Source organism: Onychostoma macrolepis, chromosome 18 (genome assembly GCF_012432095.1).
Source record: "Onychostoma macrolepis isolate SWU-2019 chromosome 18, ASM1243209v1, whole genome shotgun sequence".
NCBI lineage: Eukaryota > Metazoa > Chordata > Actinopteri > Cypriniformes > Cyprinidae > Onychostoma > Onychostoma macrolepis.
The window spans coordinates 9,937,249-9,960,063 of NC_081172.1; the positions used below are offsets into that span (position 1 = coordinate 9,937,249).

Genomic DNA, 22,815 nt, shown 5'->3' on the forward strand with positions numbered 1-22,815 from the left:
AAATAAATGCTGACATACCATAGATGTCTATTGATTTTATGTAAAGCTAATTCATTATAATAACTGTAGACTAACCCTATGAATGCAGTCATACTCATTCACTGAAATTCTGAAAAAAAGGCTTGCTGCTGGTCTTATAGTGAGGAGAACTTGGATACCTGATGACTTTAAACACATAAAGGCGATTTAAATGCAGAAATATAAAAACAGTAAATGTTTAAGTGCAGTGTGTGAGACCTAGATACAGGAAAATTTCTTAAAAGCAACACCACCTACTGATGAAAATAAAAATCCATACATACAAAGAAAACAAAACAAATAAGTTCAGAAATTACGTTGTGTGTAATAAAATGGAACGACACAGGGAAAAGTATGGTGAAATGAGTAATATATAGTAATATTTCTATATTTTAACAATAGGTTTTCTTTGTAAACTAATAAACTGTGAAGTTGGATTTGTTAAGTTGTTACCAAATTTCAGTTGAAATCGAGAAACAAAACCAACCATGTGACCATGTGATTTTATTTTGACGATTTCATTCTCATGACACTAGATGGCAGTGCAGGCGAGTTTAACAAAACCTGAGATTAAGAGATTAAGAAAGAGTATACAATAAATTTCACATTCATAAATGCAAGTTTACAAAAGGCAAACCTCTTTTTATGGTGCTTGAAAGGAGTTTAAAATGTATGTAGATGTGATGTCAAAATCTAAAAATAGTAAAGCAATTAAAACGATTAATATATGTTCCTCCTTTAACATTTTCACATAATATAAAAAATAAAATTAATGGTGCTGACCTGCAAAGTATATTTTCTGTATTTAAATTGCATTGTAATGTCCTATGGAAATGTAAATATATGTATAACATATATTTGTCTGTAAACTTGATGCTTATGTACCCTCTCTTCTTTTCTTTCTTTTTAAGAAAATATGGCACTGTACATGCAACTTGTTGACAATAAAGCATATAAAATAAATAAATAAAAAGCCTGCGTTTATTAGCCTGTGTTTCTCTGTGCTGGGTCAGTCGATATTTTGTGTAACAAGTGGTCTACCTGTGTTGTTTTTTTTTGTTTTGTTTTTTGTTCCTGATTTCCCTTCCATGGTATTTGGGTCTTATCTTTATGTAAGATTATTTGCCTGGATCCCTGATCTGTATATAATGTGCATATGAAGCTATTATATGCCGTACATATAATACATATAGCTGAATTATAAGGTGAAAATCGCAAAGTGGTACAGATTAAACAGTGTTATTAATTATATTTCTTCAACAAATTACCCCTGAATAAATATTAAATAGATCCATTAATCAGTAATATTATAGCCTACAATAAATCAGTAATTTCTGTCATTATTCTTAGGTAGGCCTACACGAGAAGTTACAAGATTTTGCTCATGTCTGATAAGCAAACAGTTGTTTCTGTGATTATGCAAAGGCGCTCTGTAAATTATTCAAAGACACTTTGACAACCTTCAAGTGACTCTTTTATGTAGCTATCTCATTTAAAATATTCAGAAGAATGTTAGCAACATTTTATTTTTATTTATTTTTTGCTTTATCAGATTTAAATAGCACAAAAAATGCATTAAATGAACATCAACCAGACAAATGAACACGAAGGGTAAATTTTTTAAATATAGGATAATATATTCAATAATTACAAACGTTTATGACTATGCTGTTTAGGGTATTTGCTATATTAAATATTTAGAACTGAAGCAATTCATATAATGGCGAAAGCAGAATGGTTTCTAAAGTAGCATTTTTATTTATTGATTGATTTATTTTGCTGTATGTAGAATTGGACATATATAATTAAAAAAGCTAAACAAACAATCAAACCAATAGCTGGATGACTCTTCACTGAAGTGCAGATATTATATTAAATAATAATATTAAATACTGGTTTTACATTATACAAAAAAATAATTAAAGTATTGTTTAAACTCATTCATAAAATAAAATGTAAAAAAAGTTTGACGAGAAACTTCCGGAATAATTGTGCACCACCGACTCAAGCGCAAGCACGACTGCGCAAATGCGCAAACACACAAGTCGCATTCTCACTTTTTGAGTTGCATACCACAGCATTAAAGACAGACAGCATCACTTCCTTGATTTCACGGGACGGAGAGCGAGTCTCCTCCCACTCGAGTGGCATATTGGTGAGAAAAAGCCTCGTTTGTCTCACAGGAAGAAGTTGAAAACATGAAGAAACGCGACAGTTAGAGGAATCACAACTCAAAAGTCACAGGCTTAGCACATCTCTTCTCCGGACGACTGGATTACAATGTGTTACTGTCAAAACGAAGAAACAAGTGGCTTGAGACACTGAGTCGACTGGATACATTGCGCTGGATCAGAGGGGTTAAAGTATCAGAAAAACTACTGAAACATTTAGATATGTCTGAACACAGGTCCTGTTTCCTTCACATTGGGGATATCGTGTCTCTGTATGCGGAGGGAACTGTCAATGGATTTATCAGCACTTTAGGGTAAATTGCCTCCCATTGCTCATTATATTAGTCTTAAACGTAAGTAAACATGGCAGTTAGACATTTCGCTCAGATAGTCTACACTGATGTTAATATGTAGTCCAAAATGCAGTATTATAATATTAAACGTGCAATACTATTTCATGTATATTATGTCCTCCTCGTGTCAGAAGAGGTTTGTTGAGTGGAAGTAGGAAGTGATTTGAGCACATACTGCAGGCCAGAGGTACAGTGTGACAGCATTGCTCCAGAAGCATGCAAATCATTGAACAGGAATGCAAAGTTTTCTGTTAGTTTACACAGTAAGGCTAATATAACAAGGTAGGCGCAATTTAAAGGTGCATGTATTAGTGTTTGCTAATTAAAAAGCTTTATACATAAAAAAAATTAACAGCACATTTGAGAGAAATATCATTGCAGTTATTTACATCATATGAAATAAAGACTCCAGATATGTTATTCTTCTAAAAAAACAAGTTGATTTAATCTACATGGAGTGGGTCACTGCCTCATGGATGGCACCATTTTTGATATCATGTGACCTTGATGTGTCATGCAAATGGTTGATTAATTACTAATAATCACAGCAAGAATAATATGTTCATTTTATAGAGCTCTTTCAGCCATTGGTCATTACAAAGTATAGCATACATGCTGCAGGCACAGAGGCTTAGTCAACATTTACCACTTTTCCACTGGGGCTGGAAAAAATAGTCTTGGATCGCAGATCTTGGTTCCCGAACTGGCCCCGAAACCTTGCTGGTCTCGAACAAGGGAACCTCTGACTGCAGTTTGGAAGTGGAAATGTGAGCCGGTTCTGAACTAGTGCCATTCTTGACCGAGCTCCAGCTCCGGCACCAGCACCAGCCCCTGTGGATAAGCGGTAACTATAGTATGGTTCAGCTAAAGATCCAGCTAAACTCAGATAAAAATTAGCTGAGTGCACCTTTAATTATTAAAGGAATACTCAAAAAAAAAAAATAGTTGAAGATGTAGTCGCCCTCAGGCCATCCAAGATGTAGATGAGTTCATTTCTTTATTGGAACAGATTTGGAGAAATTAGCATTACATTACTTGCTCACCAATGGATCCTCTGCAGTGAATGGTTGCCATCAGAATGAGAGTAAAAACATAATAATCCACAAGTAAACCATGCTTTCAGTCAGTCAGAGTCATGTGAAAAGCTGTGTGTTTGTAAAAAACTCCTGTTTGAACTCTCCTTCTGACGGCACCCATTCACTGCAGAAGATCCATTGGCGAGCAAGAGATGTAATACAAATTTTTCCAAATCTGTTCTGATGAAGAAACAAACTCATGTACTCTCTTTGATGGTCTGTGGATGAATATATTTTTCAGCAAATTTTCATTTTTGGGTGAACTATATCTTTAAAGTCAAATCTAATTTAATTATACAGTTTCTGATATTGCACTGTGTAACACAAGCATTTTCATGAGATTTTCTTATATGGTCATGTAGGAACACATCTGCTTGAGAGTCTTATGAAAGATTATGAATCTAACCACATGGAGGTGAAACGCCCAGCTCCATTTCAGGTCGCGTTGAATCACTTTTGCATTGTTGTGCAATGACTCATCAAGCAATTAAGGTGCAGAACAAATGACGCTCCAGTGCACCGTGGCATTCTGCTCTGTGGTATTCAGAATGCTGCGGTCACAATATGCATCTCTTTGCTTAAATGTCTTACCTTGAAACGTTTTTTGTGGCATTGCATCAGAGGGATTGCAGCTGTGGTCATTTCTATGTCACTTTTCACAATTCATGACAGCTGTTTAGTTGTTTTGGAGTTTCAGCATTTGTAAAGCTTAATGTATGGCTTTTTACTTTCTTACTATGATTCAGACGTAAGCGCTGAGGTTTTGCTTGGAGCATAATGCAGGCTAATTTACACACATTTGTAGCAATGTGCACTTGCATTGGAAATTGTGGTGTTCTGTTTGAGCAGACTTTGTGTTAAAGGGAGCTGTCAGGCTGCATGTAGCAGTGTTGTAGTGCATAGTTTTTTTTAGGTCTTTTGTTACACTTGCAGTATATTTGTCCAGATATATTGTCCCATATGTAGAGACAGACAGGCAGAGTATGCTGATTATAGGATATTAACGTACTACTCTTACTGTCTCTGCAGAGCACCTATGTTTATACTGCACTCTCAGAAACAAAGGTACAAAAGCTATCATTTAGGCGGTACCCTTTAAAAAGGTACAAATTTCCCTAAAGTGTGCATATTAGTACCTTAATGGTACATATCTGTACTTTTCAGAAAGGTACTACTCCAGTGACAGCTTTATACCTTTCTTTGAGAAAGTTGTGCGCACAGTAGGTTTTTATGCATAGACCAACTGCATCCGCTGAAATGTACAGTAAAGAACACTGCAATAGATTACAACATTCAAGTTCAGAAGTTAAAATTCCAATTATTTTCTCCATAGAAGATCGGATTTATAACTTGTAAACCATTAACGGCATAGTTCACGCAAAAATGAAAATTGTCATCATTTACTCACCCTCAAGATGTTTCAAACCTGTACGAGTTTTCTTCTGCTGAGTCCAAAAGAAGCTTCAAATCAAAGTTTGTAATGTTGCGATTCACCTCATAGCTCATAATTCTTAAACACAGTCCTTTTTCTAAATCCCTATAAAAAAAAAAATACTACTGAAACCAAGGCTGTTGAAAAAGTGTGTGGGCACTGTTGCATTCTATGGGAGGACTGCTTCCCACAATGCAATGTGCTTGACTCAACTCTGTATTTCCAGTTAAAGAATGAAATGATCAGATTGCCAAAAAACATGTTTCACATATAAATCAAACTACAGTTTTTATGGTTGCACTGTACATTGCCTATTTCTTAATATTTTGCAAACTTAGTAGGCAGTATGCAGTGTATACTGTGCAGTATTTAGTAGTATGCTTGCACACCATACCGAACATTGCCAGAGCTTTTCTTCTGATTCTAAACAAGGCGTTCTTGGATTATTTCCCAGAGGCTGTCATGGGTTTGTAGAGATATAATGGAAGTTGAATGGGGTTTTCTTTTTTTAGGTACCAAGGACTTGTTGTACTGCAGAACACTAGTAGAGTAAAAAGACTGATAAGAAGCTTGATTGGTTGAAATTCAACATAATAAACATTTATGGCCATAATTTGAGAGTAGATTGGTTAAAACGACAATAATATAGGTGGTCACACAGTTCATTCTATATAGTCCTCAGTGCATGGCTGTGAAGGCTTACTTTCAGTTTCTTACATGTCAAATACAAAATGACATCTTGTTTAAGTGAAAGAATAGGATTTGTTCTAACATGCTTAACTTGTAGCAAGCTGGGGGCGATTATTTTGCTTTAGATAAGGTCTAGCTCCTTCACCTCATGTCATCAAGTAATGGAGCTATAATTAGTATGTTTGAACACTGTCGAGCAGGCTTGCATTTGGTTCATGTTTAACTTGGTGTACTTCATTGTGTCTTTGAAGACTGCTGGCTGTCAAAGAGTTTAAAAAAAACTAGAAGAACTCTGTTACTCATTTATGAGCGTGTAAAACTGGGCTGTTGGCACCTTTCCTGCTTTCTACTCCCTCATCTAAAATACATCCTATTAATGTACTCAATGTCTTTGTTTAATATGCCTGTACAGATACACAGGAAGATGAGGAAGTGTGCTGGCATAGTCAATTAAAGCAATAAAACAATTTGTCACTATGAAAATATCCATTTGCAGCACTTACTTGGCTTAGTCATCATTTGAGCGGGTCTTTTTGTGGTGGTTTGGTAGCTCTGTGGTTGCTGATTAAAAAAAAGTTTTGACATTTGTTTGGATTTTAACTGATAATTTGTTCATTATTTGGCCTTATTAAACGCAGACATGCCTGAAAACTCATATGAGGATAGGCAGACTTTAATGAAGCATTTAAGATAAATAGCATGAAATGTCCCATATTCCCTTTTTTTCTAGCTTTAATACTCTGGGAGAAACACACATCACAGGGAAACTTGCTGTAACTTGATGTTGTAGACCTGAAAGGCAGGTCTTTGCAACTTTGTCTGTCTTCAAGAGAAATTACTTTTTATTGCATTCTCAGAATTCCATAGCCTACACATGATAACCTAAAAAAAAGTCTATGCATACCACCTAAGGTATTTTAAAAATATTGCTTTTTTAAACCACAAAGCAGTATTTGTGACTTTAACATATTATGGTCATCAATAGATTATAACAGCACAAGACAGAATTAGATTTCAGGAAGCAGCACTCTTTACCCGCCTTACTCGCACTTCTTTCTTTTTCAAAATTCTAATGTATAAAGTTCATTGCTATTTATTGTGCTTTGAAACTATTTGTCTGTTACAGTGTCTCAAAGCATATAACTAATAATAGTTTGAATTGCATTAAAATGCTTGTGAACACTGAACTCTTTATAACCCTGCAAAAAATTAAATTTTCCCCACACTTTACGGTCTTATGTAACCATATTTTACAAATATGCTGGGCTGCCACATATAGTCATTTTAAATGAAACTCATTTCTTATTTGTTGTTGACAAAAGGGTATTTGAGGTACAAAGGGGTACAAAAAAGGTTGGGGAAACACTGCTGCCGCCCAACTCTTGGGTAACAGGTAAAAAGTAATGCTACTGTTTAGATAACAGCCTTTCTGTCATATGCTGTGTGGCACTTCCTTTAAATGTGGTTGTGTATGTAGTGTGAACTTACATCATTCATTCCTTTATGTCTTCTATAATTGAATGAAGGTTAGCTTGATGTCATACTACACATCGAGTGATTGTTTGATTTCCATCATGAAAGAATTATTCATGAATTCAGTTTAAGCAAAGAATGTAATAAAAACAACTCTATTTTACTATCAGCAACATGTAGGCGACCTTTAAGAGACTACGCACGCCCAGATTCCTCCGGTCAGTTCAGCGCTGTTGTGTGGACTTCTACATTTTATTGCTGAAGTATTTATTTACAGACAACTGTGTTCACAAGATAGCCAAGCTGAGACAAGTGCTATCATTAAGAAAACCATGAGCTGCCCTTGATAAGTAATTGACTATTTTTAGTTTGAACTACAGCAGTGGGGGAAGCCTTGATGTTGGTATGTTTATCTGGCCTACAAAGAGCACTGCAGCTTCCTTCTTTATCTAAACTTTGTTCAGGCTTTCACAAAAAGCCTCTTTATGTTTAAAGAGAGGCACTTCAGTTAAATTGGTTCTTAAATCTCTGGTTGATTAATTAATATTGAAGAAATAACTAATAAATTACTAAATAAATTTAAATTTTCTGGAAATTTACTCACCCTCAGGCCATCCAAGATCTAGGTGAGTTTTGGAGAAATTTAGCATTTACATCACTTGCTCACCAATGGATCCTCTGCAGTGAATGGGTGCCGTCAGAATGAGAATTAAAACAACTGATAAAAAATTACAGTGATCCACATGACTCCAGTCCATTGATTGATATTTCGTGAAGCAAAAAGCTGTGTGTGAGAGGACAACAGGGAATGGACTTTTTTGGACACGTTTTGGTCAGAAGCAGTTGTTTACAATGAAAAAATGTAAATGATGGATTTACTGTTTATTACAAACATGCAGTTTTTCACTTTACAAGACATTTTTTGATGGACTGGCATCATATGGATTATTGTGATGTTTTTATCAGCTGTTTGGATTCTCATTCTGACTGCACCCATTCATTGACAATCAAGTAATACAATGCTAAATTTCCTCTCATCTGTTCTGATGATGAAACAAACTATATCTTGGATGGACTGAGGGTAAGATGATTTTAAAAATTGTGTTCTGAAAGGTTTCAACATTATTCCTGGAGCCTTACTCTGTTAGTCTGTGGTCACAGCGAATAAGGATGGTGTGTAATTGAATTTAACTGTGTGGGTTTGCATTGACCATAGACTGGGCAAATATGCTCTGCATTGAAAGAGAGTCGAATAGTTTGTTGATTTAGGATTATAAGCATTTTCAATTGAGTCCTTCATGAGAGGAAACTGTTTGCTTTGATATACTCCGTTGAGCCAACTAAGTCTCTTTTCTTGTGTCTTGAAAGACTTTTTCATAATAAACCTGAAGCATTTTGGCAAATTATCAATATCAGAGGACTTTTCTGTCTGTTTTTTAAATTCTCAAGTCGCACGTTTTGTTTCTATGCTGTTCTTTGTTCACTTTAGTCTTGTGAATCCACTGAGTATCTAACAAGCTTTCACTGCCATGCATCAAAGAATGCAGTGGCACTAATAAGCACTGAAACATTTTTGAAATTCTCTTTTAGACCAGTCAGTGTCCACAGCGGGACTTCAGTGAATGATGCTGGACTAATTTTCTGCTTTACATCCACCACTGAATAGAGGCCATGCTTGGAAACTGATTATTGACTTTGTTCACACTGATTAAAAGCAAATTTAATTTGGTTTCAAATCTGATCTTTAAGACTGGCTGTCTGCAAGTTATATAATCTGATCCATTTGTTCAGAGTCTGATCAATTTTGTCTCATGTATAACATAGCCATGACATGCCATGCTGAACAAGGTGCCTCAGAAAACATTAGTAATTGAGACTATTTCCAACAAATGCTTACTGTATTCAAACAGTGAATATCTCATAGTTGGTTATTAAGGCAAAAAGTGAGCAAAAATGTGTGTATTTGGACAGAGTTTCAGAAAAATTGTAAAATGCTGATTTGGTGCTTACAAAATATTTCTTATTATAATTGCTTGCATTTTCCAAACAACTTATCTTTGGTAGGGTCAAACCATAATTGTATTTTAAAAAATCTGATGTTTGCTGCTTGTCTAAGACTAATTAAATATATATTTGAAAAAATCATTTTCTGTTTCTAATCCTTTAATGTATAAATTCATATTTCGTCATGTTTTGCCCCTTCAGATTGGTGGATGACAGATGTGTGGTTCAGCCTGAGGCTGGGGATCTTACAAACCCACCGAAAAAATTCAGAGGTGAGTCAGTCTGACAACATTCATCACATGAAATGACCCAATGCTAACATACTGTATTAGCACCATTATTAGCCAATGGACTGTTGTTATGGATATAACAGTGTTGGGAGCTAATTTAAAATTAGCTTATTAAGCTACAACGTACTCATAATTTAAAGTAGATGACTACAGTCAAGTTATAGCTGTGTTACAAGCTACTACACTAGTTGATGGAAGAAGTAGCTTGTTATGCTCTTTTGAAAAACTTGAGCAACATGCTGAAGAAAATTTAAGTTAGCGTAGCTACTTTTCCTTAGTTACTTCCCAGCATTGTAGTACCGATAAAAAGTGGCAAGCAAAAGAAATCACAACACCAGGCAATGTAAATATGTACCTGTAGTTTTCTGTGTGTGTGTGTTTCTTAACACCTGCTCAGCCACTGATTAATTACTCAGCCCTTGAGCAGTAACAGCCTCCTACACACTGAATCTTTGCTCTTGCCAAGGCCACGCAGTCTGTCAGAGCCCCACGTCTTCAGCTTTATAGTGAGATCTCAGTAGGGTGCCTGGCTGTTGCCTAATGACTACAATTGTAAGCTGAGGTGGATAAACAGTGTTGTTCCTCAAGTGCAGTTTGGAGAATCAGAAATAGCACCAACTGTTAATTCTTATTTTCCTCTTGTGCTGGAGGGCTTTGTTGAAACACTAGCTCCAAAGGGATGTTCACTACAAGTCAATACAAGCTTCCTGTGCTTTTGAAAACTACACCCATGTGATAACTTGTGCTTTTTGTGTACTTGGGGATTTTTCGAAGTAAAAGTTCACTGGAAAATGAATATAATGGTAAAATAAAATAATAAACAAAATTTTGCAGGTTCAATTTTAGTGTATCGATATATATAAAGCACACAAGTCACTTTCAAACCAAGCATCTTTCTGTTGGTCAACGCGTCAAATCGTTTTTTGAAATCTGTGGGAAAATCATTCACCTTAATGTGAAATTCCCAATCACTTGGAATCCTTTGACTGGATGTAGCCTGCAAAAATTTGCTGAACAATGGTAAATGTGATCACACCTTTATGCAGTAATTCAGATCTTATTCTGTATAAAATCTTTTTTAATCAGACCTTTACACTGGTGTAGACACAGTTTAGTGGTTCCGTGAAGGACTTCCTAAATGTACTATTTGCTCTATAATATATGTCCTTTGCTCAGTTAGCAAATAAACTCTGACTCTGTTGGATTTACTCGGTTGTCACTTTGCCAAAAGGGACATTTGAGGAAGTGTATTTAAGTTTGTCTTCTTCAAACTATTTTGTTTGTGCACAGTACATTCACATCAAGGAGAAATCCCAGATCAGTTTGGTTTGCGAGTAAAAATGACAGGCTTGTGTCGCTTAGACTCCATAGTGACACTGAAACCAACTTACAATGCCTTTTTATATATATATATATATATATATATATGTATGTATGTGTGTGTGTGTGTGTGTGTGTGTGTTAATATAATATAATAATGTAATATAATTAGAAAAATGTATATGCACACAAAAATAATATTATATAGAAATAATATTTATGTATGTATAAAAGCACCTAATAGATTGTTTGTTTGTTTTTCTTTTTGTTGTCTAGATTGTCTCTTCAAGGTGTGTCCTATGAATAGGTACTCTGCACAGAGACAGTTCTGGAAGGCGAAACAGGGGAAACATGGGAACAACACACAGGGAGATCTCTTCAAGAAATTACAGGTGCCCTTATAACACTGCATGCTGAAAGTATATGCATCTTAGTTCTTTAACATCACTGATTAGGCAATAGAATTCTACTACTACTACTTTTGGGATTGCTAATTATAGTTTTCTGTCTTTTCTAATACATTTTGCAGCATGCAGCGGAACTGGAGCAGAAACAAAATGACACTGAGAACAAGAAATTGTTGGGAGAGGTTGTCAAATATAGTCGGGTTATACAGGTACAGTCAAGCTTCCCTCTTCTTATCAACAAATGTTTTTTTTTTTTACACTTTTGGTTGGACATCAAGAACGTTCTGTTTGTTTTCACACTGTTGCCAAGGCTGCCAGTGCCCCGCTCAAGGGCCAAAGAGGCGTTTGACAGCGTGGGTGATATACGGCTTCAGAACTGATAGAAAGAAATGCCTGTTTGATTGGTCACTTTAATCTAAGTGTTTCTATGGGCTTACACAAAAACCATGGTTGCCGACATTTTGCCAAACATATTTAACCCAACAGGCCTCTTCGTTTGAGTTTTGCAGTTGCCTTCAAGGCTACTGACTTGACTGAAATTCGTGTGTGTGTGAGTGTGTGTGTGTGTGTGGCCTTGTGTTTTACTTCCAAAGACATGTTTTGAAATTCAAAAGTCTGGCTATGTATCTCTAGCATCTGATAATAAACTGAAACTTTCAGTTTGTTATCAGATTATAGTCTCGCAGAGCCAGACTTTTCACTTTCGAATTACGACTGGTCCATATTTGCAGATTATTTTACTTATAATCATTCTGATTTGGTGTTAAAGAAATATTAATATTTTTGTGGTAACAGTGATACATTTTTTTTTCAGGATTATTTGATGAATAGAAATCTCAAAGAACAACATTAATTTGAAATAGATTTTTTTTGGTAATATTATAAATGTCTTTACTGTCACTTTTGGTCAGTTTAATGCATTGCTCAAAAAAAAGAAAAAATCCTATAGACCCCAAATTTTTGAATGGTAATGTATGTGGTACAGTATTTTTAGTACAGTAAACTGTCCTTATATTTTCAGCTTCTCCATATTAAGAGTAATAAGTACCTGACAGTGAATAAGCGTCTTCCGGCCCTGCTGGAAAAGAATGCCATGCGTGTGTCTCTGGACCCTTCAGGAAACGAGGGCTCCTGGTTCTACATCCAGCCTTTTTGGAAGCTACGCAGCGAAGGAGACAATGTAGGCTTCACTCCACTAACACAACAAACACTTCAGAAACAATCACTGTGTTTAGGTTCTGACTTTTATCATATTTTTCTTTTTTTAAACATGCAGTGAAGAAATTACTGCATTATCGGTAATGGGTCATTTAACCATTTTAAAAAGCTAATCACCTCTCATCATTATATTAACATTTTGTTGTGTTAACACATCTGGTCTCTCCTCTTGTTTTCATCTCAGCAACTGAATCGTGAAGGTATATAAAATATTTGGAGCATGCTGTGTGTGTGTGTGTGTCTGTTTACACAGAGAAGTATGCAGCATGCTAACATGCATGTGACATGCAACCCTGACTGCCTGTTACAGTCTTTTTTTCTTTTTTCTTTCAAGCCTGAACTATTAAAATATATTCAAATACAATCAGTTCTAGTATGCAAATAGTTTCCAGATCAGAATAGAATTATTAAATAGCATCCAAACGGGTTCAGATTCACTGTTGACATCAGTGGCTTGAGTTCTGAGTGAGATTGGTTGTGTGTTTTATATATAGAGAAACACTTCACTCACATGTTCTTCACAAACTGTGCATTTACACTAGCTCTTTAAGCATGCAATAGATAGATATTATATCTGTGTGCAGGGCTTAATTTGTGCCGGAACAAGCCGGATCCAGATCCGGCACCTCCGAAATCCGATCCGGCACCTCATTTTGTCAGAACCCCCTCCTCACACACCAATATAAAAGACGTTTGTGCTGACCTATAGTGTGCATATATGAAAAATTCTCTATAATGACTGCGCTTGCGGCACATCTACATTTGAAATAAAGAACCTGAGCATGCAAAAGACGCGACGTGAACTTCTCTGCTCTCACAAGACATGCACGGATCCAATAGCCGACACATGCGATTTCTTTCTCAACTGTTCACATTTACTTAAGAAAAAACCTGGATATTCACCAGAACGGCCATTTTTGCGTAATTTTGTGTGTATTTGGCCACTTAGGCTCAACAACAAACTACGAAAAATAACTCAATATGATATTACTCGCTAGGCGGCTTTTGATGTAACTGTAAGCGCTCAGCCTTGAGACCGTCTCTGGAGTGCGCGAGTACCGATTAGTTTAAAAAGATGTGCATTTTTGTGACGATGCAACAATGACCCGATTAAGCAAGTGACAATTTTGTCAACTGTCCCAAAATGCCAGCGAAAGTCTTGGATCAGCCACAGCGTGCAGCAGCTCGTTGTATTGCAGACAAGATGCACTGATGTGAATTAAGCCGCTTTGAGAGAGTGAAAGAGAGAAGACGCGGTCCAGTTGAATCACTCACACTGTTTTCAAATGACTGATTTAATCTGCTAGTTTGTGTGGATTTATTTACTCGTATAACCTACTTGCTATATTGAATAAATGTTTGCAGGAATTTCCCCCATCATAAATTTGAAAGCTGCGGGGATGAGTAAAACTAGGCTATGTGATATACACAATCCCCCAAGAAATTCTGGACAGGATTGATTATAACTCTATTACAGAGATTTGTGAAATAAAATTCCATTATTATTTAATTTATTTTTTTATTTTTTTCCCAGGCCTGGAAATTGCCGTTTTAAAATTTCATGGCTTTTTCAGGGTTTTTTTATTTTTATGTACGAACCCTAATAAAAGCAACTGATGCACGTTGTTAATCACTTAAGCCGGCCCACCAATGTGATCAGCTGAATGCTCCGTTACCTCTCCATCCTCTAATCACATGCCAGATCCGTCACCCCGCTTTGTTCCGGGACCTCGAAATTTACAAATTAAGCACTGTCTGTGTGTATAAATGAGTTCTCCGTCATTTTCCATTAGTATCTGCTATTTAACGACCCCATGAAATGGCTTGCCAAGTGCAGTTTTCTTTCCCATGTGACAATATACGTTTCTCTCTTAATATCCCATGGCCTTTATTTTGTTGGTAACATTATTTTGTGAATACAGTAATAAAGTATGTATAAATCAATCTATAGTTAATTCATAGCTTATAAATTGTAGTCTCTACATTAATACATTAATAGCTGATGTTTAAATAGTTTGTTCTTCATTCATTGTCACTGTAATTTTGCAAATTTTCATTGTTCAGTTAACTCAATTAAGTTCTTTGTGTTGTTATCCTTCATATCCTAAACTTAACCCTAGCTAAGGTATTTTAATGATGTTATTTCAGTATTTTATGTATTTGTTTTAAAAATGTGGTTCTTACTCACGTTTGCATACACGTCATGAAAACATGCGATATTGACGTATTGACAGCATCTAAAATGTAAATCGTTAATGTATGAACAATTTTATTGACATACAAATGCTTATTTAATCAATTATTATAAAATTAATGGAATTAAATGATTGATGATCAGTGGCATTATGTTTTTATTCGCTTTTAACACAGTTGACTCCTCCTTACTTAATATGCTAGCATAAAAAAGGCATGCTTTCATGGGGTCAGGTATAAATGTGACTAAAACACCAGTTTCCAAACTATGCATGTCACAGGATGTGATGATGTCATTTGGTTTCTATATTGTTGAAATGGAGAAACAACAGAAACCTCTGTGGTTGAATGCAGTGTTATATGTATATATGTGTATGTGTTTGTAGGTCGTAGTTGGAGATAAAGTGGTTCTAATGCCTGTAAACGCAGGGCAGCCTCTCCATGCCAGCAACATCGAACTCCTGGATAACCGTGGCTGCAAAGAGGTCAGACACCAGCTGTGTTCTCCGCAGCACTGTTAATGAGATCGCATTATGAGTCACAGCTTCTGATGCATTGTATTAATGACCGGGTTCCGTGAGGGAAATTTGGGATTCTAGGCTTGGAAAAATCATGAAAGTTGATCAAATGTTGTTATAAATCTTCAGCAAGTCATGGAAGTTTCTATAATGAAGCTGTGGAAATGTTTCATTTGTGAGATTTTTTGAGTTGGTTCTTTTCAATGAATCCGTCACAAATAAATGGAAATAAAAAGAAAGGTCATGAAAAAGTAATGGAAATAAAGATGTTTGTTTTGTATTTCCGGTCTGTCAGGTTAACGCTTTGAATTGCAACACCAGTTGGAAGGTCACTCTGTTCATGAAATTCAGTGAATATAGAGATGACGTATTAAAAGGGGTGAGTCTTATGTTGTGGTTTATTAGATATTTGGGGAGTGATGTATTGATTTAGGTTTGTTTTGTATTGAATGTGGTTTATAATATCTCTCTAATCATTTGTCTCTCTCTTTGATTCACTCAGGGGGATGTGGTGAGGTTGTTTCATGCCGAGCAAGAAAAGTTTCTTACTTGTGATGAGTACAAAAAGCAGCAGTATGTCTTCTTAAGAACCACTCTCCGCCAATCAGCAACCTCCGCCACCAGTTCAAAAGCACTATGGGAAGTGGAGGTACATATGTTTTTCTTATCTATATGTAGTGAAGGAAAATGTATCATAACATTTTATGGATTATATGTTCTTATTCAGAAGTTAGAACAATATCATGAGGTACAGAATTAATCTGGAGTCTCTCATCCTGTCCCGTGTGCTTCAGGTTGTCCACTATGACCCCTGCAGAGGAGGAGCCGGCCAGTGGAACAGCCTGTTTCGCTTCAAACACCTCGCCACAGGACACTACCTTGCGGCGGAGGTGTGCATTCCATGTCTACGTTGTTTAGTCCTTCCTCGAAACTCATCCGTTTTTTTCTTCTGCCTGTTTTGCATCTGCCTGTTTTGAATTCAGTCATGGTTAAAGAGCTGTTTACTATACGGTTTGACATGTTGTGGTTTGTGTGAATGCCTGTGGTTTACATCTATTTGCATGCTGCATGCATGAAGCTTTTCCTAGAGCAGTAAACTCACTGGTGCGTCACTTGGGTGATTTAGCTGCATTTACTCAACTGACCCTGAAATCAATATCACATTATCTGAATGCTGATATTAGAAAAATGTCAGAATGCATTAGCAGTTCTTTCTGAAATCTCTATTGTTTCTTGTAGATGGCAAGGAATTTAAGGAGATCTTAATATCAACTCAAACATTTCTTATCAAACTCTCCCAACACCAAATTATCTGAACTTTAATATTCCAAATTATTTTATGGACACTCTTCCCATTTCCAGGGTTCTCAGAAGTGGAAGTCATCACAACAAATATAATGTTTACGTTCCCATTTGCCCCAATAGCAAATGAAAAAAAAAATCCACGATAGCATTTCTACGACTTTCCGAAAGAGGAACAAAAATTTAGAGATTATGTTGCTCAGAAGAGAGAAAGAAGTCAGATTTGCCGTCACTTCCTCAGCCATTGTTTTAGAGCAGCAGTGTTAAAGGGTTAGTTCACCCAAAAATGAAAATTCTGTCATTAATTACTCACCCTCATGTCGTTTCAAACCCTTAAGACCTTTGTTCATCTTCGGCACAAAAATTAAGATATTTTTGATGGAATCTGAGAGCTGTCTGACCCTGCATAGACAGCAAAATAACTGAAATGTTCTTTTTGTGCGCAAAAAAAAAAAACTTTATTCAACAATTCGTCAAATTGTTGAATAAAGTCTTTTTTCTTTTGTGCAAAAAGTATTCTTGTAGCTTCGTAAAATTACGGTTGAACCCTGATGTCACATGGATTATTTTACCGATGCTACATTTCTGGACTTGGGAACATTTCAGTTATTTTGCTGTCTATGTAGGGTCAGACAGCTCTCAGATTCCATCAAAATATCTTAATTTGTGTTCCGAAGATGAACGAAGGTCTTATAGGTTTGAAACGACATGAGGGTGAGTAATTAATGACAGAATTTTATTTATATATATATATATATATATATGCTTTGCTAGATTTGTGATGTTAATAACTGTGGAAATGTGTCATCACAGACTGTGAAATAGGTTCAAAGCTCTGTACTTCTACTGAATGTCAACAGTAGTCTCAATTTTGGAGAAACATCTGAGACAAAATGAATACTTAAACTGTTTAACAGTAGTGTTTGCCATATTTAATTTCAATATACTTTTTTTGTTACTTTAATTCAGCAAAAACATTAAATTGATCGGAAGTGACAGTACTTCTACACTGTAAATCTTTACATCTTAAAAAAATGCATCAAAGTTTTGACAAAAATATTAAGTAGCACAACTGCTTTATTACCATCATTAATTATAAGAAATGTTTCTTGAACACCAATCTGCATTAAAATGATGTGACACTGAAATCTGGAGTAATGGCTGTTGAAAATTCAGCTTTAACATCAAAGGAATAGATTTTGTTTTAAGATATATTCAAATAAAAATGGTAATTTTTTATTTTATTTATAATAATATTTTACAATATTGCTATTTTTACTGTATTCCTGATCAAATAAATGCCATTTTTTTTCAAAAACAATCTTAACAATCCCAAACTTTTGAATAGTAGAGTACATGAAACTTTTATAGTCAAGTCTTCTAAACTATAAAAGATCAACCTCTGAACAATAAAATGTTCTTTTGGAGAAGTGTATCATTATTTTTTTTAATACTTTTAAAAGTGCAGAAGATGGGCTGCAGGTGGCAGCCTTCTCAATGTTATTGTCACAGTGGTGTAGAATCAGTCACAGCCATCCACTGTGCACAAGGCAGACAGAGGGGTTATTGTCCAAGATAAAAGTGTTGAAACGACCCCCCTTTGTGTCTGTATGTATTCCATAAGGCCTTCATGAACACTTCTGCTTCTGTTTCAGGTGAATCCTGGTTTCAAAGGTCGTACCGACAGTATCAGCACCAAGAATGAGGTAAGTTAGACCTCACTTGGATGCCAACCCATGCGAGTCATTACTAATGTTAGGCTTGCCGAATTCCACAGAAGATCCTTTTCCCGTTCTGCAGAATCCACACATATTTTCCCCCTACACAGTCACCACACAATGTGACAGAAGTTTGCAGACTCTATCTTTTGAAGTATTAATCACATTTGCTGATTGTGTTGAACTGTATTTGAAGTTTTGCGTCTGACTCGCTCTGCTTAAGTAAACAGAACCCGTTCTGTCTCGTCTACACAGCATTGCGGTTTAGCCCAACTCTCCTGCACAACTTCGCTATTACGTAATCTGCTTCTCTCCCCTCCTTCACGCTGCAACAGACAGACTCGCACAACTGCCGTCCTCCTACTCTCCGGAGATTTTTTTTTCTTCCGCCTGTATCTCTCACTGCACCTTTCCGCTGTATTAGCATTCTGCTTCAGCAGCCTCGCAGACAAGCACACGCGCACGCACACTCGCAGAGGGGGCTCCTTACATAATGTCTGAATCTGGGGGTGCCCCGTGAGAGTCAGGCAGACGTGCTGTCTGCTTCAGTGGAGGAGTGAGTCAGAGGAGCTGCAGAGAGTCAGAGCAGAGGAGAATTTATAATGCTGCTCTCCAAATAGCCCTCCATCAAAAAAGCTCCGGTGAAAACAGTCTGTGCCACAAATGCAGTCCTGCATAATATCCTCACTGTAGATGACCTCTGGGTTTTTCTCTGGATTTTTTTTTGGAGCTGTGGCCATTTTAGGTATTGCAGGTTCGATGCTGTCGATTAAGAGTTTCCAGGTTTTTAAAAACAAGCAAAAATGTTTTTACAGTAGTGCACCACCAATGTTTAAACACACTCTTTTATGGAAGTAATGCCACAAGACATGAACATTGTAAATTTCAACATGAGATTAGTGTGGGTAAAATTGCTTGCAATCTTGTCTTGTCATATGCAACCTTTGAATCCTGTTATGACTTTGTAATGCCATTGCCAGCAAGGAGCTTTAACAAAAATAAAAGTTGCCTATTTTTGCTTTTAAATGCTCTGCTCCATAGACCTCCATTGGAACTGCACTACTATAAATATTTTATTTTATGTTTTCCATTTTAAATTTAATTAATTCCATTCAGTCATTTTGTTGTGTTTGTCATTTCTGTTAGTTTTTGTTTTTTAATGTCTATATTGTTGTATAAATATTTGATTTTAGTTTTAGTTATTTTAGTACATCAATGAAAATGAGAAACATTTCCTTGGCAACTGGCTAAAATATAGTAAATGTAAGATTTTTCCTATTTTAATAGCGTTAATGTTGATTTTATTTCAATTAAAAATTAATGTTTTTTTTTTAAGGTTATAATTTCAATTTTAGTTAACAATAATAACCTTGGTTTGTGGTTTCACCATGAATATTTTTCATGTAAACATAATGAAAGAAAATAGAAAAATTCAGGAACATATTACATACAGTAACCCATAAGTGCAAATTGGTATTTTAAAATCAGTAATAATTGTACAGTACATGTTGTTATGTGTGTTTTTTATTCACCAATATGACCACCTTCTGTCTCTCTGTGCAAACCTCAGACCAACACAGACACTTTGTACTCTAAAAAGAAGTGGCAGGCTGACAAGATCCCCTACACCCTTCTTGCAGTGCCCCACGGCAATGACATTGCCTCTCTTTTTGAACTGGACGCCACCACCTTACAGCGGGCAGACTGCCTAGTTCCCAGGTTAGTTCCTGTACACTAAAATGACTTTCAATCATGAAAACGTGAAATTACAATGAAAAACACTTAAATTTTAGATTTTAATTTATGTGGTTAACAAACTCGGAGGAACGGTACAAGCAATCCACCCTAAAGAGACAAGCTCCAAATAAGCACCAAAATTGGCTATAAGTGCAAGCTAAGAGATGTGGGTGTGAAAAAGCAGCAGTAAGGGTTTGAAAGGGAGTAATGATTGTAGAACAAGTGCTCCCAATGTATTCAAGTGCTCACGAAGCCTTTTTAGAGCAACCATTTAGATTTTAAAATATACTTATGAAACCATTTGTCCAGATTAGTTTTTATTCAAGTCCCCATTAAGTGCTGTCGATGGGATAGGATTCCACACTATGCCAAATGTACTGTTGGGCATTTCCTGTAGCAGAAAAATCAGTATGACGCCAACAATCACAAGGTCATGGGTTTGATTCCTTGAAAATATGTACCTTCCTTTTTTAAGGAACTCGTACGTGAGACTCAGGAACTTGTGCACAAACACTTGGGTGACCAGTACTAACATCCCTATTGATGTTGAGGAGGAACGACCTGTTATGCTCAAGGTATTTCTATTTCCTTTATTTTTATTTGAAGAAAAATTTGTCCTGCAAATGAAAGCTTACGTAATTTCTCTGTTTATTTGAACAGATTGGCACCTGCCACATGAAGGAGGACAAGGAGGCGTTCTCCATTAATTCTGTCCCCATGTCAGAAGTCAGAGATTTGGACTTTGCCAATGATGCCAACAAGGTCTTGGAGATTTTTGTGCGTATTTTGGGGATCAGCAATTTCGCAGTAGCAAATGAACGCAGGTATACGTCACATTTACTGAAGACTTTCTTAAGGTGTGGTCACAATGGACCTTTTTTTTTGCACACTAGCATTGTCCATTGTCAATAGCATAGAAATGTATGAAGCATAGATCACATAGAAGTCACTTTCAAACCAAGGAAGAAAAATAAGATCACTATTATGCATTTATAGTTTTAAAAACATACTTACTCTTACGTTTTTACGTTTAGGTTTACTATTAAGCTTTTGGAGGATTTGATCATCTTTGTGTGCGATGTGCCGAACAACGGACAGGATGTGCTGTCTGTGGTCACCTCGAACCCCAACAGAGAGAGGCAGAAACTCATGAGAGAGCAAAACATCCTGGCACAGGTTTGCCCGACCAGTAATCTCAAGTTGATTCTTTAAGAATCGTAGATTGCACGGCAAATTTCTGACTGTAATTTTTATGTTTGCAGATCTTTGGAATTCTTAAAGCCCCTTTCTCTGAGGTTAAAGACTCGTCCATGCCGAAACTGGAAGATATGGGGGAGCAGCGCAATGCTCCGTTTAAATACATGCTACAACTGTGTTACAGAATTCTGCGCCATTCCCAACAAGATTACCGCAAGAATCAGGCAAGGAACATCTTCAGTTATCAGTTTGAATTATTGGGGTTGTTCATTAGACTAATCCACGTGTCCTCTTCCCACAGGAGTACATAGCCAAGAATTTTTCTGTCATGCAGGCTCAAATCGGCTATGAGATCCTGGCCGAAGATACAATCACTGCTCTTCTGCACAACAACCGCAAGCTGTTAGAGAAACACATCACTGCACGTGAGATTGAGACCTTTGTCAAACTTCTGCGCAGGAACCGAGAGCCCAGGTCTGACCCAGAGATTTAGACACCCAATCAAATGTTTGGCACTAACCAGTACCGGCAGAAAATGCTAGAAGAACTAATGAAATCTTTAAGGAAAATGAATGGATTTTGTAATTTGGAACCAATTTATTGGGATCAAACAAGTGATCTTTAAAAATTCTTTAAGACACATACTGTAATATTCTGCTGGATAAACAAAAATCAATCATATTTTTTTTTCCCAATAAGATTTTTATTTAGATTCCAAATGAGTTGTATTATGAAATATTACAATTTAAAATAACATTTTTGTTTTTATGTTTTAAAATATAATTACTTCCTGTGATGGCAGAGCTGAATTTTCAGCATCATTACTCCAGTCTTCAGTGTCACACAATCCTTCATAAATCATTCTAATATATGCTCAAGAAACATTTTTATTATCGGTGTTGAAAACGGTTGTGCTGCATAATATTTTTTTGGAAACAGTGATACATTTTTTTTCTCAGGATTCTGTGATGAATAGAAGGTTAAAAGAAACCGAATGTATTTTAAATAGAAATCTTTTGTAACATTGTCAAATTCTTGATAAATGTAATGCATTCTTGCTGAATAAAAATATTAATTTCTTTAAAAAAAGAGAGAAATCTGATACTTCTGAACAGTAGCGTATGTTCAGTTGTGACTCTTGCATTTGATGCAAGTGCTGTTTTCTCATTGGTTAGAGGTGGTCTCAAAGTAAACTGTATATTTTATTGTGCATTTTCCCCCAGGTTTCTGGATTATTTGTCTGACCTGTGCGTCTCCAACAAAACAGCCATTCCTGTCACTCAGGAGCTGATTTGCAAATTCATGCTGAACCCCACCAACGCAGACATCCTCATCCAGACCAAGTGAGATCTGCTCTGTGCTGCCTGCTGAGATTAGCTATCTAACAATGACACTGAATAATGGGATGAAACTCTAATAACTCTAATAGTGACAAGGTCATTTTGCATGTATGTTAAGATATACTATATGACTGGGCTTGTCTTTCCTTAGACTGCTCCCACACACAGATACCTCTTTGGAGTCATCTTTAATCCAGGAGGATGGTGATGATGAAGAGGTATGGCTATACTGGATTGATAACCACAAAGAGCCTCATGGAAAGTCCATCCGCCACCTGGCCCAGGATGCCAAGGATGGACAAAAATCAGACGTTGACATCATTACCTACTACAGGTGAGAGTTCAATCACATGTTTGG

At 36.2% G+C, this 22,815-nt stretch overlaps 1 protein-coding gene across 1 annotated transcript in view; it reads left to right on the plus strand.

The window, feature by feature from the left end:
* Nucleotides 1–2,081: 2,081 nt before the first annotated feature.
* Nucleotides 2,082–22,815, plus strand: part of itpr2 (inositol 1,4,5-trisphosphate receptor, type 2) — an 83,109-nt gene continuing 62,375 nt past the window's right edge. The window contains exons 1-18 of the mRNA XM_058750887.1: nucleotides 2,082–2,503; nucleotides 9,419–9,489; nucleotides 11,104–11,219; nucleotides 11,357–11,443; nucleotides 12,256–12,414; nucleotides 15,032–15,130; nucleotides 15,459–15,542; nucleotides 15,666–15,812; nucleotides 15,958–16,053; nucleotides 18,121–18,171; nucleotides 19,754–19,902; nucleotides 20,396–20,495; nucleotides 20,581–20,744; nucleotides 20,955–21,096; nucleotides 21,183–21,341; nucleotides 21,419–21,591; nucleotides 22,341–22,460; nucleotides 22,609–22,791. Of these exons, the coding sequence (XP_058606870.1) occupies nucleotides 2,412–2,503; nucleotides 9,419–9,489; nucleotides 11,104–11,219; nucleotides 11,357–11,443; nucleotides 12,256–12,414; nucleotides 15,032–15,130; nucleotides 15,459–15,542; nucleotides 15,666–15,812; nucleotides 15,958–16,053; nucleotides 18,121–18,171; nucleotides 19,754–19,902; nucleotides 20,396–20,495; nucleotides 20,581–20,744; nucleotides 20,955–21,096; nucleotides 21,183–21,341; nucleotides 21,419–21,591; nucleotides 22,341–22,460; nucleotides 22,609–22,791 (2,192 nt within the window). The 5' untranslated portion in view covers nucleotides 2,082–2,411. The remainder of the gene's footprint in view (nucleotides 2,504–9,418; nucleotides 9,490–11,103; nucleotides 11,220–11,356; nucleotides 11,444–12,255; nucleotides 12,415–15,031; nucleotides 15,131–15,458; nucleotides 15,543–15,665; nucleotides 15,813–15,957; nucleotides 16,054–18,120; nucleotides 18,172–19,753; nucleotides 19,903–20,395; nucleotides 20,496–20,580; nucleotides 20,745–20,954; nucleotides 21,097–21,182; nucleotides 21,342–21,418; nucleotides 21,592–22,340; nucleotides 22,461–22,608; nucleotides 22,792–22,815) is intronic.